Source organism: Pan troglodytes, chromosome 1 (genome assembly GCF_028858775.2).
Source record: "Pan troglodytes isolate AG18354 chromosome 1, NHGRI_mPanTro3-v2.0_pri, whole genome shotgun sequence".
NCBI classification, from domain to species: Eukaryota; Metazoa; Chordata; class Mammalia; order Primates; family Hominidae; genus Pan; species Pan troglodytes.
The window spans coordinates 184,306,935-184,324,107 of record NC_072398.2 but is presented as its reverse complement, the minus strand read 5'-3'; the positions used below and the strand labels follow the sequence as shown (position 1 = coordinate 184,324,107).

General features: G+C 39.4%; 1 protein-coding gene across 5 annotated transcripts in view; it reads right to left on the bottom strand.

Moving 5' to 3' along the window:
* The window catches only part of ATPAF1 (ATP synthase mitochondrial F1 complex assembly factor 1), a 35,774-nt gene that overhangs the window by 5,135 nt on the left and 13,466 nt on the right, over positions 1-17,173 (bottom strand). For 4 of the 5 annotated variants that reach the window (XM_016962454.4, XM_016962465.4, XM_016962469.4 and 1 more), the window contains exons 5-8: positions 15,906-15,956; positions 14,670-14,717; positions 7,304-7,399; positions 5,332-5,439 (exon numbers count right to left, since the gene is read on the bottom strand). In XM_016962454.4, the coding sequence (XP_016817943.1) occupies positions 5,332-5,439; positions 7,304-7,399; positions 14,670-14,717; positions 15,906-15,956 (303 nt within the window). The remainder of the gene's footprint in view (positions 1-5,331; positions 5,440-7,303; positions 7,400-14,669; positions 14,718-15,905; positions 15,957-17,173) is intronic. The other variant, XM_016962475.4, reaches the window with a different exon arrangement.

The following is a 17,173-nucleotide window of genomic DNA, read 5'->3' as shown; positions in this document are numbered from 1 at the left end:
CAGCCAAGGTCACAGCCAGGACTAGACCTCTAGACTCCCTGGCTGGTATTCCCCCCAATTCATCCTGCTGTTTCTGGTAGGGCAAGATAATTAAGATTGATGAAGACCAATAACTACTTCATCCATTTTACCTTTCTTAAATTCACACATGCCTCAAGAGCAAATCATTTCTGAAGCAAGTGCACTTCTATAATCTGAGGATACCACCACTCTCTCAGCCCCTGGCTACAGGGCCTTTGACATCAACTTTTATCTGAAGCTTGGGGTGGGAAGGTAGGAGTAAGTTCAGCTGTGTTCACACTACAACACTGCTCTTCAAACTATTCTGTAGAATCCTAGGGGCTCTGTGGAGGTGCCTCAGGTCCCTTCACCTGTTTTAGCTGTCATATCCTGGGGTTTTACATAGTAAGATTTTGTTTGGATAAAGGGGTCCTCCTACTACTTTAAAAAGAAGTTTGGGCCGGGCGCGGTGGCTCACGCCTATAATCCCAGCACTTTGGGAGGCCGAGGCGGGCAGATCACGAGGTCAGGAGATCGAGACCATCCTGGCTAACACGGTGAAACCCCGTCTCTACTACAAATACAAAAACAAAATTAGCTGGGCGTGGTGGTGGGCGCTTGTAGTCCCAGCTACTTGGGAGGCTGAGGCAGGAGAATGGCGTGAACCCGGGAGGCAGAGCTTGCAGTGAGCCGAGATCCAGCCACTGCACTCCAGCCTTGGTGAAAAGAGCAAGACTGTCTCCAAAAAAAAAAAAAAAGTTTTTGAAGACCACTAGTACGGTGAGTAGGATAGGAAGGTAAGACACAGAGAGAGATGTCTGCCTCTCATGGAGGGTTATAGAAAGGCAACCCCCACCAGCCCTTATTCTCCCCCTGCCTTTTATTCTCTTGGCTTTCAACATGAAGCAACAGTCTCCTCCTTTTCCAAGACTCAATAAGATAAACATACTAATTCCCTGTGCTGCTCAATAAAGAGGTATTTTAACAAGTTTGATTCCTCCCTCTCTTTCAATTTTCAAATCTACAATCAACGCACCAAGTCCTGCCTATTTTATTCCCTACATATTCCTGGGGTCATTCTCTTTCCTCCATCTCTATACCACTGCTGTAGTTCAAGTTTTCACCACTTCTTGTGCAGACTATTGCAACTGACTTCTAAATTATCATACTGACTAGACTTGAACTACACAATGTTTAGGAAGCAAATAATTAAAGTTAATAATTAATAGGCTGGTCTTAAAATCCATCTCTTTATGGGTTCTTCTCTGTTCAAACCCTTTAATGACTCTTTTCATGCCCTCAGGGTAAAGCCAAATCTCTAAACAAAAACCACCAAACCTTACATATACACACATACACACACACACACACACACACAAGTGATACCAAACTCTTTACAATACTCCAAGTCATTTTATGTCTCTCAGCATTTACTTATGCTATTCCCTCTGTCGGAAACATTTCTCCCCTTCTTTATTAGGCTAACTCCTGCTGTTTGAAGGTTCAGTCTGGGTGTCATCTCCAGGAAATATTACTCCCTTTGGGCCAGGGATATCACCCCACTCTCTATCCCTAGAACCTTCTGCATGTCTATCCTAGCACTTACTGCATTTCAATGAAATCATCTATTGACATAGATGTGGAGCCAAATAAAGCTAGGTTTTTAAATATTCCATTAGTTTTTAGCATTAAAGTTAGTTAGTTCAGAAGAAATCTCTAGTTTCCATGTATTTCTATTCATTTGACATTAATGCTTTACCATAGTTGGAAATACTATGCCTAAAGTGCACAATTCATGCATGAGTATACAGGGGATCATATATTCATGTTATACTTCTAAGTTTCTCTTCTCTAAGTCATGTACAACAAGTTCTAACATGTCTAGTTCTATACTACATCGGAACCTCACAGTCAAGTTGATTTATACAAGGCAAATATGTATTGTCTTGTATGCTGTCAAATGTTAAAAGGCCAGGAAGCAAATTTTAACAACGATGAGAACTGCACAGCAGTTTGAGACCACCAGAGTGAGGTGGTAAAAATGGCAAACAGCAGAATGGGCCTCCTCTGACCTCTAGGATCCACTTTGAATATGATTAGATGCTGTGCTTTGCCGAAGACCAGAAAATATAGTACAATCTCTATATTGTCACTCACTTGCATGATCAAATTATTTCCTATCTTTTCAGCTCACTTCCAACTCCCACAACCCATTAGGACTCATAATTCTTACTGTCTCTAACCTCCCTTATATTTTCACTTTCCTCATTACCCAGCTTCCATTCCATGGTCAATAATCATTCCTTTGCATTCACCTTTAACTTCCTTCAGGCCATAGATAATATGTAAATAAACGAATATGGCTGCGTTCTAATAAAATTTGAAATACTATTTTTCTTTAATCATCGTTTTTGTTATTAAATAATTTCTGTATTTCTTTAAGAATAAAGAGTTTTTGGCCCAGCGTGGTGGCTCATGCCTGTAATCCCAGCACTCTGGAAGGCCGAGGTGGGTCGATTACCTGAGGTCAGGAGTTCGAGACCAGCCTGGCCAACATGGTGAAACCTCGTCTCTACTAAAAATACAAAAATTAGCCGGGTGTGGTGGCACATGCCTGTAATCTCAGCTACTCAGGAGGCTGAGGCAGGAGAACTGCTTGAGGCTGAGGCAGGAGAACTGCTTGAGCCTGGGAGGTGGAGGTTGCAGTGAGCTGAGATTGTGCCACTGCACTCCAGCCTGGCCAACACAGCGAGACTCTGTCTCAAAAACAAACAAACAAACAAACAAACAAACAAAAAAAGAGTTTTTCCCCCTAATCATTTAAAGAGGTAGAAAACATTCTTAACTCGTGGGCGTTATAACAACAAGCAGTGGGCTGGACTTGGCCCATAGGCTGTAGTTTGCTGACGCTTGTCCTAGACAACAATTTTGTACTTCCTCTTTTTGACTCAAATGTCCAACATTTTTCCAACCTTGCTTTCAGCTGATGAGAACTTTTGTTTCTTTTCACTGAGCAATCTGTAGGAAACTTATACCACTACCTCCATCCATCTAATTTTATCAGTGTCCTTATACTCTGGCTTCTCTCCTGCTGTCATATTCCTGGTAAAGATCAACCCCTCATTACCAGACTTGCCCACCCAAAAATATCACTTCCCGCTTTCTCCTGTATCATCAACATTTCCCTCTCCACTGGATCTTTATTTATTTTATTTTATTATTATTATTTTTTTAGACAGAGTCTGGGTCTGTCGCTCAGGCTGGAGTGCAATGGTGCAATCTCAGCTCACTGCAACCTTTGCTGCTGGGGCTTAAGTGATCCTCCTACCTCAGCCTTCCGAGCAGCTGAGATTACAAGGTGCATGCCACCACGCCTGGCTAATTTTTGTATTTTTTGTAGACACAGGGTTTCACCACGTTGGCGAGGCTGGTCTCAAACTCCTGAGCTCAAGCAATCCACCCACCTTGTCCTCCCAAAATGCTGGGATTACAAGCATGAGCCACTGTGCCCAGCCTCAACTGGACCTTTCCCATCAGCATACAAATATGTTTTCTTTCTCATATTTGAAACAAAAGATACCCTTGGGCGCACTTCTCCACCTCCAGCTAATACCCCATTCTCTCCTTCCCTTTATAGAAATGCCCCTTGAAAGAGTTTCTATGCTGATTCTTCGGAGTTTCTCTTTCCATCCTCTCTTAAGTCTACTCCAATCACACTTTTATGAAACTGCTCTTATAAGGCCCCCAGTGACTTCCATGTTTGTGAAATCAGTAAATTCTCAGTCCTAATCTCATTTGCCCTAATAAACAAGGGAGATTTGGTGAGTTGAGCAGTCCCTATTCCTTGAAACATTCAATTTTAGCTTCCAGGGCATTCTACCATCTTAATTTTCCTTTTACCTCATGGCCATTTCTTCTTAATCTTTGCTGATGCTTCTTCATCTCTCCAGGGATGGAGACCCCTCGCTCAGTTCTTAGATCTCGTCTCTTCTCTATTTTTACTTACTTCCTTGGTGACTTCATTCAGTCCTATGGTTTTAAGTACAATCTGTATGCTGACAACTCCCATATTTATATCTCCAGCCTGGACTTCTCCCATGAAGTCCAGGCTCATATATCTAATTGCCTACTACTTGGATATCTAACAGGCATCTCAGATTTAACACATCGAAAAGTGAGCTCCTGATTTTCCTGTTAGGCCTATTCCTCCTGCAATCTTGCCTATCTCAGTTAATGGCAATTCCATATTCTTGGATAGAATTTTGGCTTTCAGTTGAATGTGATGAATGGAAGGGTTAATGTGGAAGGAAGAATGGGAGAGATGGTACTGAATAGCTTCAAGAATAGGGAAGTAGAATCCTCACTGTGTCCTAGGTTTGTGGGTTACTGCTACTGTGAGATATCAGCTGAGTGATATCACTTCTTTCTCCCTATGCAGCTGGTAAGAGAAAGAGAAAAAATAAGTGGGTGCTGTAATGAAGACTGTTAGGGGGAAGTGTCCACTGTTTGGGGACATTCTGAACTTAACCTCTGCCAGATAAAAGGATATGTGACTGAAATGAGCAAGGACTAGACAGACAATGTACAGTAATCACAACACTGCTCCTGGCACCTGGATGTGCAGAGAGAACACAGTGGGCATCATTAACTATGAGCATATGGTCAATGCTCTATCTCAGTGATTCTCATCTAGGAGTGGGAAAAGGAGGAAAGAAAAACACTATAAATGATGAATGTTGTATAAATGAACAGTATGAAGGAAGATAAAATATTGAGAGCTATCTTAGGCTTCAATACAACTCTTCCCTATAATTAAGAAGCCATTTACTTGTCTACAATCTCTTATCTGAAACCCTTAGGGCCTGATGTGTCTTAGTTTCAGAATTATTGAATTTTAGAAAGATAATAGGTATAGATACTATATAACTATATTATGTGACTCCCCATACTCAAACACATTAATATTTCCCTAGTAAAATGCATAATACTCCACACCAAGTGGGATTAGTTATATAAATAGTTTCATATCAGTTTAAAGATTTAGTTACCAAATGAGTTCAAGTTTACATAAGGTTTTGTGACCAAATGAGAACAAAAACATTTTGTTCTCAGAGCCCATGGGTTTCAGAATTGTGAATAAATGATTGAGGATCTGTACTAACTTCAAATTGGAAGATCTTGAGCAAGACAACTTCACTGTCAACTTTAAAATAAGTAAGAAACAAGGTATATGTAGCTCTTTGAAATTTTCTCTATCATGAGCTTTGTCAGAAGAGCAATACCTTCAGTGCCACGAGGTAAATCCAAAGAGTTTTGCAAGTTAATTCTTACCAGAAATGTGGAATCCATTTCTGCAGTCATCAGCACTATGCCCTTTTCTTCCTTAAGTTCAGGATAGTGATATAAAATCAGCTGGCTGGCTGCAGCTTCCCCTCGGGTCTGCAAGGTGGAACACTTATCAAGGCTCAATAAGGTACCATCACAACAAACTGCAATTTCAAAGCAATAGACAGTCTAGAGGAAATTCTGGCTCTTAATAGCCCCTTGGGTGGCTAGTGAGTTGGAGGACTGGTATGTGGTGGTAAGGTCAGGCCTGCAAAGGCACAGTGAAACTGACAGTTTGCACAGTGTTATTTGTGTCTTCAACTGGAAAAGGTTTGGCTTTTTTCCCAGAAAATGTTTACAGTAGGCAGTGAATCCATCATTGTGACCATACATTTAAAAACAAAATGGCACAAGCAGCTACCAAATCAAGTTCTAAAGAAAGCAATGTGCCTGTGTAATTGCCACTTTTATGGACTAGTGCATTTCACAGTTGAAATCTACTCCCCTTGGCTGGCTCTGAAGACTGAGCTCTTTTAAGCTGTAGCAGGAGCTGCAGAGTTTGCACATGAGCCAGATTTGTAACGTGCAGCTCTAAAATATAATCTGGGTTGGGGGGTGGTGAAGGGGAGAAGAAGGATGGAAACACCATGATTTTATGAAGAATGATCAGGGCAGTGGTTACTAAATCTCAAGTCTAGACTAGGTAGAGAGGATGGGTTCAAAGCTAAAGCCCCTATATAGCACAGGTGGAAACAACTACATTCAAAAGAAGATTCCTGGACTTTATCTCTAAAATTTCAGCGAGTCTTTTTAATTATAAATATCCAACTATCACTAGGGTACTTGTAATAGTTCAGCATCTCATTTTTCTTGAACATACTTCTAATGTTACACTGATCATTTTGGTCATCATTCTAATATTATACTAATCACTTTTATTGTAATTATGTTTCTGGATCTTTCTCCTATACCTGAATATTAGCTCCATGAAGGCAAGGACCTTGTCTCACAGATCTCCAAGTCTTAGCACAGTTCCTAACACAATCCCATAATGATTAAGTTCACAGACTTTGAAGTCAGATAACCTGGGCTCAATCCTGGCTCTATCACTTATTAGACAATGTGAACTAACATCTGAGGCCACTTTCTTCTATGTAATTAGAAATAATAACAGTAAATATGGCGTATTATGAGGATTAAATGACATAATATATATAAAACATGTGGCACATAGTAAGTACATCAAATTGTTGGTTATTAAAGTATGTACTCAATAAAGGGTTGTTAGACATATTACAAAATAGCAAAGTAAAAAGCTGTTCCTTCATTCTATTTTGCATTCTTTACCCCAACTTCAAAGCCAATATAATTCATGCTTGTTTTTTGCCACATTTGATCTCCAAATATAGAATGCCAATCCTAGTTATGATTTAAAATATTGACTTTTATTTTAAAAGTTTTAAATGTTTTGAATCTAACTTTCAAATATAATATTTAAAAGTTAATATTGTTTTATTGGAAATAAAGAAATAAAGGAAGAAAGCAAACAAAATAACATTTATTAAACAGAAACTATTCACTTAGCATGTTGGAAGGTGTTGACTTAGTTAATAAAACACATTTAAGACTTGGAGCTTTCCTCAAGGGGCTTCTAGCTTGGGTTAAAAAGATAGCCATCATAACTCAGCCATGTTTGTTAAGTGAGGCACATGCAGTATATACAACTAGAGGTCTGGGGAAGAGACAAAAGAGAACCAGAAGTAGTCAGAGAAGGTGTTTTGGAGTCTTTTCCAATTTCTAGGTATTGAGGAGGGCCTAGAAAACTAGTCCAACACAAAAAGTATGACAATTCATCTGCGCCACAATAATAAATGCTGGGAGTAAGCAGCTATTCTGTGTCCTTGAGCCTCAGCAAGGGTTTCTAGTCCTACCAAGGGGTAGTCCTCTTTCCTCTAGAGGAAGGGCACAAGCCACCTACCTGAATATTTATAAGTGCAGTGAAGTGGAGTTCAGTACCTGTCCATTGTCCTACAAAAAACTCATAACCTTCCCTTCTTGGCAGAGCACATAGAAACTGTGAAAAACAGATATACAAGGAGACAGATGAATAAATGAAATTATTTGCTCTATATCCAACCACCTATAACATTCATTCCATTTCCTCCATATTTGCTTTTAAAATTTTTTTTATTTTTTTGAGACAGGTTCTCGCTCTGTTGTCCAGGCTGCAGTGCAGGCATGATCACAGCTCACCGCAGTCTTGATCTGCTGGGCTCAGGTGATCTTCCCACTCAGCCTCCCAAGTAGCTGGAACTGCAGGTGTGCACCACTAAGCCTGGCTATTTTTTTTTTTTTTTTGGTAGAGATGGGGTTTTGCCATGTTGCCCAGGCTGGTCTTGAACTCCCGGGCTCAAGCAATCCGCCTCCCTCAGCCTCCCAAAGTGATGGGATTATAGGCATGAGCCACTGCTCCCAGCCTAAAACATTTTTTTTAAATTAAGAAATTCATGTGGCAATAAATACTCATGTACTTATCAATCCACCTAAGAAAGCATCAGAAATACAATTGAGGTTCCCTCTGCATTCCCTTCTAATCCCATCCCAGAGTTAACATCTATCCAGCATTTGGTGTCTATCCTCCTTTTTCATATTTTAATACTTTAATGTATATGTGTATAACTGTAAGTTAAGAAGTAGTAGTTTACAGGCTGGGCATGGTGGCTCACACCTGTAATTCCAGCACTTTGGAAGGCCAAGGTCGGAGGATCACTTGAGCTCAGGAGTTTGAGGCCAACCTGGGCAATATAGTGAGACCCCATCACTACAAAAAAATAAAAAAAATAGCCGGGTGTGGTGGCATGCGCCTGTTGTCCTAGCTACTCAGGGGCTGAGGCAGGAGGACCGATTGAGCCCAGGAGTTTGAGACCAGCCTGGGCAACATAGTGAGACCCTGTCTTTAGAAAAATTTTTTTTAAAGTAGTAGTTTATATGTTTAAAAACTTAAATCTTATCAAAGTGTGTGTATCCTTTTGTAACTTTTTTACTTCATAGTATGCTTCTGAGATTTATCCATGTTGATATCTATAACTCTGAATTCATAAATATCTCACTGTTGTATGGAATTCTACTGTAGAAGTTTATCACTATTTATCCTTCTCTTGATGGATGTTTCAATTTCTAAACTTTCTAATGCTGCTGAATTAGCTCGTTCCAATTGCTGTAATTACTTCACATTCTATCAGATAAGGCTGATATTGGAGCATGGCTCCAGACTAAACACCAAAAAATAAGTTTTACGCTCAAGATGTTTAGAATGGGGATGAGTAGTAGAGAAAAGAATGGTGCCAGAACAAAACAAAAGTATAAAGCAGCCCAATACACATTAGTCACAAATTATCTTCTTATTGTCAACCACTCAGGCTCCAATTTATTATTATTAGATGAGATAAACTTAGTGCCTACTTGACAGATGATCCCTTGCTAGGGAAAATATTTTACAGCTTTATTGAGGTATACTTGAAATACAACAAATTGCACATATTTAAAGTATACAATTTGATGAGTGTGACATATGTGTACTGTGAAACCATAACCAAAATCAACAAAATGAACATGGTTATCACTTCCAAGTTTTCTTTGCCCTTTGAAGTTCATACTTCCCTGTCCCTTACTGTCCCTAAGCAACCACTGATTTGCTTTCTGCCACTATAGGTTAGTGTGCCTTTGTAGAATTTTGTAAAAACGGAACCACAAAATGAGTACTTTTTTGGTTTGGTTACTTTCAGTCAGCATAACTGTTTCAGGATCTATCCATGTGTAGGAACAAGAGTGACTTTATTTTAAATGCTAGTCCACCGTGTGACTTCTGACTAACCCCAAGTCCAGGAATGCCTCCCAAATGTCTAGTTGATGTATTACTCTTTATGTAGAAACATCTATTCTTCCAAAACAATCCTTGATGTTGTTGCAGAAATCATAGGCAGTGATGACTGTATCCACCTACACATTCCTTCCAGAGCATGTATACTTTCCCCAAGATATAAGACATATTGGGTCTGTCTGGTTGTGGTGTGGAGATCTACCTGTATTGCAGCCACCCAATACGACACTCCCGTCTGTAAGTTCCCCCAATAAATCATCCCATACCCACAAATTGGATTTGTCTGCCTCCTTCTTTGGTTTTTCAGCTCCTTCAGCATTTGGGGGTCATTTTGCACATATGGCCCTTTCACAGAACACCATGTTGTTGCATGTATCAATAGTTCATTCCTTTTACTGCTGAATATTATTCCATTGTGTATGTATACACACACACACACAAACATGCACATTCTCTCTTTCCACAATTCCTGTGCACTAGTGACAGACATTTGCATTGTTTCCAGCATTGGTTGTTACAAATAAAGCTGCTTGAATATTTGCGCACAAGTCATTCTATGGACATATTCTTTGAGTTCTCTTGGGAAAATATCTAGAAATGGAATGGCTAGTTAGTATGGCAGGTATATGCTTAATTTTTAAAGAAACTGCCGAACTATTTTCTAAAGTGGTTGTACCATTTTGCAATATGACCGGCAGTATAGGAGAGTTCCAGGTGCTCCACATTCTTACCAATACTTGGTATGATCAGTTTTTGACATTTTAGTCATTCTAATGGTATCTCACTGTAGTAATTTGGATTCCCATTATGACTAATGCTGTCAAGCATATTTTCAGGTGCTTATCTGCTATTCTTTGATAAAATGTTCAAATCCTTTGTCCATTTGTCTATCCTCTTTATTATTGAGTTATAAGAATTTCTGATATAACTTGAGCTATACACCTTTTGGCTATTGTGACTAATGTTGCTATGAATGTAGAAGCTATTTGGGTATGCAAATAGAATGTTTTAATTTTGATGAAATCTAATTTATTTATTATTATTTTTTTGAGACAGAATCTCACTCTGTCAGCCAGTCTGGAGTGCTGTGGTGTGACCTCGGCTCACTGCAGTCCCTGCCTCCCAGGTTCAAGCGATTCTCATGCCTCAGCTTCCGGAGTAGCTGAGATTACAGGCACACACCACCACGCCTAGCTAATTTTTGTATTTTTAGTAGAGATGGGTTTTCGCCATATTGGCCAGGCTGGTCTTGAACTTCTGACCTCAAGTGATCCACTCACCTTGGCCTCCCAAAGTGCTGGGGTTACATGCGTGAGCCACCACACCCACCCTATTTTTATTGTTTTGAGACAGGGTCTCGCTCTGTTGTCCAGTCTGGGCTCACTATAACCTCCACCTCCAGGGCTCAAGTGATCCTCCCACCTCAGCCTCTTGAGTAGCTGGGACGACAGGTGCTTGAAAAGTTTTTTTTATAGAGACAAGGTCTCACTATATTGCCCAAGGTGATTTTTTTCTTTTATAGTTTGTGCTTTTTGTAATGTACTTATGACATCTTTGCCAAACCCAAGGTAATTTAGATTTCTTCTTTTATTTTCCTTTACAAGTTACATTTATGGGCCAGGTGCGGTGGCTCATGCCTGTAATCTTAGCACTTTGGGAGGCTGAGGCAAGTGGATCACTTGAGGTCAGGAGTTTTGAGACTAGACTGGCTAACATGGTGAAACCCTGTCTCTACTAAAAACATAAAAATTAGCTGGGTGTGGTGGTGGGCTCATGTAACTTCAGCTACTCACGAGGCTGAGGCTCAAGAATCGCTTGAACCTGGGAGGCAGAGATTGCAGTGAGCAGAGATCACGCCACTGCACTATAGCCTGGGCAACAGTACAAGACTCTGACTCAAAAAAAAAAATGGTCTCTGCTAAAAATACAAAAATTAGCCCAGTGTGGTGGCAGGCACCTGTAATCCCAGCTACTTGGGAGGCTGAGGCAGGAGAATAGCTTAAACCTGGGAGGTGGACGTTGCAGTGAGCTGAGATCATACTACATTGCACCCTGGGTGACAAAGCAAGCTCCGTCTCAAAAAAAAAAAAAAAAAAAGTTACATTTACTTCTATGATCTACTTTAATTTTTGTATACACTGTGAGGTAAAAGTAGAGGTTCCTTTTTTTTGTGCATGATATTCAATTGTTTTAGCAGCATTTGTTGAAAAGATTATCCTTTCTCTAATTTATTGACACCTTTGTTGAAAAACAACTAACCACATATATGTTTGTCTATTTCAGGACTCTACTCTGTTCCATTAATCTACATGTCTATCTTTGTGCCAATACCATACTGTTTTAATTACTGTATCTTTGTAATAAGTCTTGAAATCAGGAAATGTAAGTCCTCAAGCTTTGTTCTTTTTCAAAATTGTTTTAGCTATCTCAGTCCTTTAAATATCCAAGTAAAATTTTAAAACCAGCTCATCAATTTCTTAAATGCCTAGTGGGGTTTTGATTAGTATTGTATTTCATCTAGAGACCAATTAGGAGAGAACTGACACCTTAACAATAACAAAGCCTAGGCACAGTGGCTCACACCTGTAATCCCAGCACTTTGGGAGGCTGAGGCAGGAGGATTGCTTGAGCCGAGGAATTTGAGACCAGCCTGGGCAACGTAAGTGAGATCTTGTCTCTACTAAACATACAAAAAATTAGCTGAGCATGGGGGTGCATGTTTGTAATCCCAGCTACTTAGAAGGCTGAGGTGGGGGTATTGCTTCAGCTGAAGAGATTGAGGCTGCAGTAAGCTATGATCACACCACTGCACTCCAGCCTGGGCAACACTGTAAGATCCTGTCTCAAAAAACAAAACAAACCAAAATGTAACAAACTGAGCCATCCAATCCATGAACATGGTATATATCATTTCCATTTACTTAGGTATTCTCTGTTTTCAGCAATGTTTCCAAAAATGTTTTGAAAACCCAAGAAATCATTACTGATACCAAGTTAGCTGGTCCACCCCACCTATTCCTTTTCCCTTAGGCCTTCTGGCAGCTCAGTATTTCAGCTATGACCTCTTAATTCCTTTAGGCACATATTACCAGGATAGCATAGCCAAAACTGTGAAGAAAACTGTCAATAAAACAGGCATCTCAGCCCAGTTTGAACAGCTATTACGAAAAAAAAAAGACAACCTGTAATCCCAGCACTTCGGGAGTCTGAGGTGGGAGGGTCATTTGAGGCCAGGATTTGAAGCCCATCCTGGGCAACACAGTAAGACCTCATCTCTAAATGAAAAAAAAAAAAAAAAAAAAAAAAATGCTGGTGAAGATGTGGAGAAAGAGGAACTTTTATATAATATTGGTGGAACGTAAATTAGTATAGCCATTATGGAAAACATTATGAAGGTTCCTCAAAAAACTAAAAAGAGAACTACCACATGATCCAGCAGTCCCACTACTGGATATATATCCAAAGGAAAGGAAATTAGTATGTTGAAGAGATATCTGCACTCCCATGTTTGCTACAGCACTATTCACAATAGCAAAGATATGGAATCAACCTAAGTGTCCATCAACAAATGAATGGATAAAGAAAATGTGGTATCTATACACAATGGAATACTATTTAGCCACAAAAAAGAACAAGTTCTGTCATTTGTGACAACATGGATGAGCTTGGAGAACATTATGTTAAGTGAAATAAGCCACGCACAGAGAGACAAATACCACATGTTCTCACATGTTGGAAGCTAAAAAAAAAAAAACAACCTGATCTCATAGAAGGAAAGAGTAGAAGAGTGGTTACTAGAGGAACGAATAGCCAAAGGTTGGTTAAGGGATACAAAAGCACAGCTAGATGGGAGAAATATGTTCTAGTGTTCTATGGCACTATGGAGTACTATAATTAACAATAATTTATTGTATATTTTCTTTTTATTTATTTATTTATTATTATTATACTTTAAGTTTTAGGGTACATGTGCACAATGTGCAGGTTAGTTACATATGTATACATGTGCCATGCTAGTGCGCTGCACCCACTAACTCGTCATCTAGCATTAGGTATATCTCCCAGTGCTATCCCTCCCCACTCCCCCGACCCCACAACAGTCCCCAGAGTGTGATGTTCTCCTTCCTGTGTCCATGTGTTCTCATTGTTCGATTCCCACCTATGAGTGAGAACATGCGGTGTTTGGTTTTTTGTTCTTGCGATAGTTTACTGAGAATGATGATTTCCAATTTCATCCACGTCCCTACAAAGGACATGAACTCATCATTTTTTATGGCTGCATAGTATTCCATGGTGTATATGTGCCACATTTTCTTAATCCAGTCTATCATTGTTGGACATTTGGGTTGGTTCCAAGTCTTTGCTATTGTGAATAAAGCCGCAATAAGCATACGTGTGCATGTGTCTTTATAGCAGCATGATTTATAGTCCTTTGGGTATACACCCAGTAATGGGATGGCTGGGTCAAATGGTATTTCTAGTTCTAGATCCCTGAGGAATCGCCACACTGAATTCCACAATGGTTGAACTAGTTTACAGTCCCACCAACAGTGTAAAAGTGTTCCTATTTCTCCACATCCTCTCCAGCACCTGTTGTTTCCTGACTTTTTAATGATTGCCATTAAACTAAAGAGCTTCTGCACAGCAAAAGAAACTACCATCAGAGTAAACAGGCAACCTACAAAATGGGAGAAAATTTTTGCAACCTACTCATCTGACAAAGGGCTAATATCCAGAATCTACAATGAACTCAAACAAATTTACAAGAAAAAAACAAACAACCCCATCAAAAAGTGGGCAAAGGAAATGAACAGACACTTCTCAAAAGAAGACATTTATGCAGCCAAAAAACACATGAAAAAATGCTTACCATCACTGGCCATCAGAGAAATGCAAATCAAAACCACAATGAGATACCATCTCACACCAGTTAGAATGGCAATTATTGTATATTTTCAAGTAGCTAGAAGAATGGATTCTGAATGTTACCAATACAATGAAATGATAAATGTTTGAGGTGATAGATGTGCTAATTATTCTGATTTGATCATTACACACTGCACACATGTATTGAACTATCACACTGTACCCCATAAATATGTATAATTATGTGTCAATTAAAAATAATAATAAAAGCAAAAAAAAAAAAAAAAAAAAAAAAGAAGTTGAAAAGATTAAGGTCTCAGATGTCTTCCAAAACGCACTTATACCGATAGATTAAGATCTACATCAGAAAGGGCTGATGTGGTAGGGAGCTAAAAAGCCAGAGGCTTACTGGGTCAAACCCACATGATTTCATAAGGCTGAAAATGTCACTTATTAGTACAATCAACATGTGAACATCTTTATTAAGTAAACAGAGCACTATAACATGTGAGACAGTATGGAATATGACGTGATTGGCTGGAAAATACTTGTTTGGCAACATTGATAAGCAACCCTTACATGATCACCAGAAACTTACTGTTGGACAGGACTGAGCCCGGTTCCAGATCAAATCAAACTTTTCTGCCTGTAGGTTGGAAAAGAATAAAGTTAACCTACACATAGTAAAACACAAAAGGCCACTATCACATGTAATTCACCAAGACTGAATTCTAGAATTATAATACAACTAAAACAGTCTTTTAAGTTTCATCATTTTCAAATCACTCTTATGACAGAAAGACAGGAAAAACCAGATGTCTGTTTTGCTGTTTATTGTCAGAATTATGTGTAAAGACTAGGTGCACCAATGCTCCAGGGAACTTTAACAATTGTCAGAGACATCAAGTCACCAAGTCAGTTTGAGGGAGAGCTAAGAAGGCCTGTTCAAACAATGAGTCAGTATCAGAGATCTAAAACATCACAAAAAGTGCAGACTCTTCTTCTGGCTGTTGAATTCATGTAGGATAAGGGTATATATATATGAGAGATTAAAAAAAAAGATAGTGATACCATCATAACCACCAAAAGGCCTGGCTTTATCCTTCCATCTATATGTTTTCCTCCTTAATCTTACACTTACTCATGTAATCTCAATATATATTTGGGTGCTTGATAGAAACTTAACCTAAGCTCCCACCCCTCCTTCAGGGAAAAACAAAGAACTAGCTGATAATCCAGTACTTCAGATGCTTTATTATAGTGGAGGCCAGCAAAACATTAAACCAGAGAAGCCAGCAGCATCCCTTCTCTGTCACAGACCTTAATGGTCAAGCAGTAGATGGTGACCATCTCTAAGAATAATTTCAAGAAGGGAAAGACCAAGAAAATGCCACTTGCTAAGGGGAATATTCACCAGAGATAGACTAGGAAGAGGCTCCAAGTCAGCTCAGGTATAGGTCACTTATAGGCAAGAAGGGAAAAAAGCTGTGCTAGAGGCCCTGTCTTAAATTCCAACAGCTTGGTTGGAAAACATCAGTAAGAAAAAAAAGACATCTGGAAATTACTCAGCAACATGAACTTATACCACGCTCCCTTGTCAGAGACTTGACTCAGAGACATTTCTAAAGTAGAAAGGAGGAAAACAAGAGCCATAAATATACCATATGGAGCTTCCAATCTCTGGTGCTCAGGGCATAATAAAAACTCTCAGGGCTGTAAAATGCAGCTTCTCAAGAGGCAATAAACATAGGAAAAGTAAAGGCAACTGCCTGCTAAGGTTAGAGAACTGACTTTCATGTTGTAACACTTTCATTTTGCCCTCCAAACTACTTACAGGAATAACTGCGTAGACTGTATCTTTTGCTGCAAAATATTGCTGCCAAATCTGTACAAAAAAGAGAGGGGTGTCTGTGACATGTGGGTAATCTTTTCAACATGTGCCAAGAAATGGTGACAGTTTTCATTGCTCAGAGGAATATGCTATTTGATAACAGAGAGGAAAAACCCAGTATAACGCTTTCATTACTAGCACATCACAAAAAAGATTTAATACAATCCACTCTTCTAGATGATTAAACTGTAACTCTTAATAACAAATTCCTGACAGAGAAACTGATTCTCTGACTTTAAAAGTCATTCCTCTTAATATGTGCCTTGTGTGTGATAGACAACTTCTTTTTTTTCACATTTTTATTTCCTCCCCAAACCCACACCTCCCCAGCCAACTGAGCCTTCCCAGAGAGTCAGGACTAGAGCTCAGGGTTCAGAGTCAGGCAGACCTGGATGCGAATCTCAGCTCCAGTCATTTACTAGCTATACTACCTTGGGCAAATTACTGAAAACTCCCTAAAAAACATCAATAAAATAGCAATAATAACCTCACAGAATTGTCATGACTAGCTGAAATAATGTAGGTCTGTGCTTAGCTCAGCACTTGTCACAGAATAAACACTACAAATAATGTTAGCTTTTGTTAGATATTGTATTAGTCCATTCTCACACTGCTAATAAAGATATACCTGAGACTGGGCAATTTATTTATTTATTTATTTTATTATTATTATTATTATACTTTAAGTTCTAGGGTACATGTGTACAACATGCAGGTTACATAGGTATACGTGTGCCATGTTGGTTTGCTGCACCCATCAACTTGTCATTTACATTAAGTATTTCTCCTAATGATATCCCTCCCCCAGCCCTCCACCCCCTGACAGGCCCCAGTGTGTGGTGTTCCCCACTCTGTGTCCATGTGTTCTCATTGTTCAACTCTCACTTATGAATGAGAACATACGGTGTTTGGTTTTCTGTCCTTGTGATAGTTTGCTGAGAATGATGGTTTCCAGCTTCATCCATGTCCCTGCAAAGGACATGAACTCATGCTTTTTTATGGCTGCATAGTATTCCATGGTGTAAATGTGCCATATTTTCTTAATCCAGAGACTGGGTAATTTATAATGGAAAGAGGTTTAAGTGACTCACAGTTCCACAGGGCTGGGAAGGCGTTAAGAATCTTACAATCATGGTGGAAGGGGAAGCAAACGCATCCTTCTTCACATGGTGACAGGAAGAAGAGTGAGCAAAAGGGGGAAAAGCCCCCTA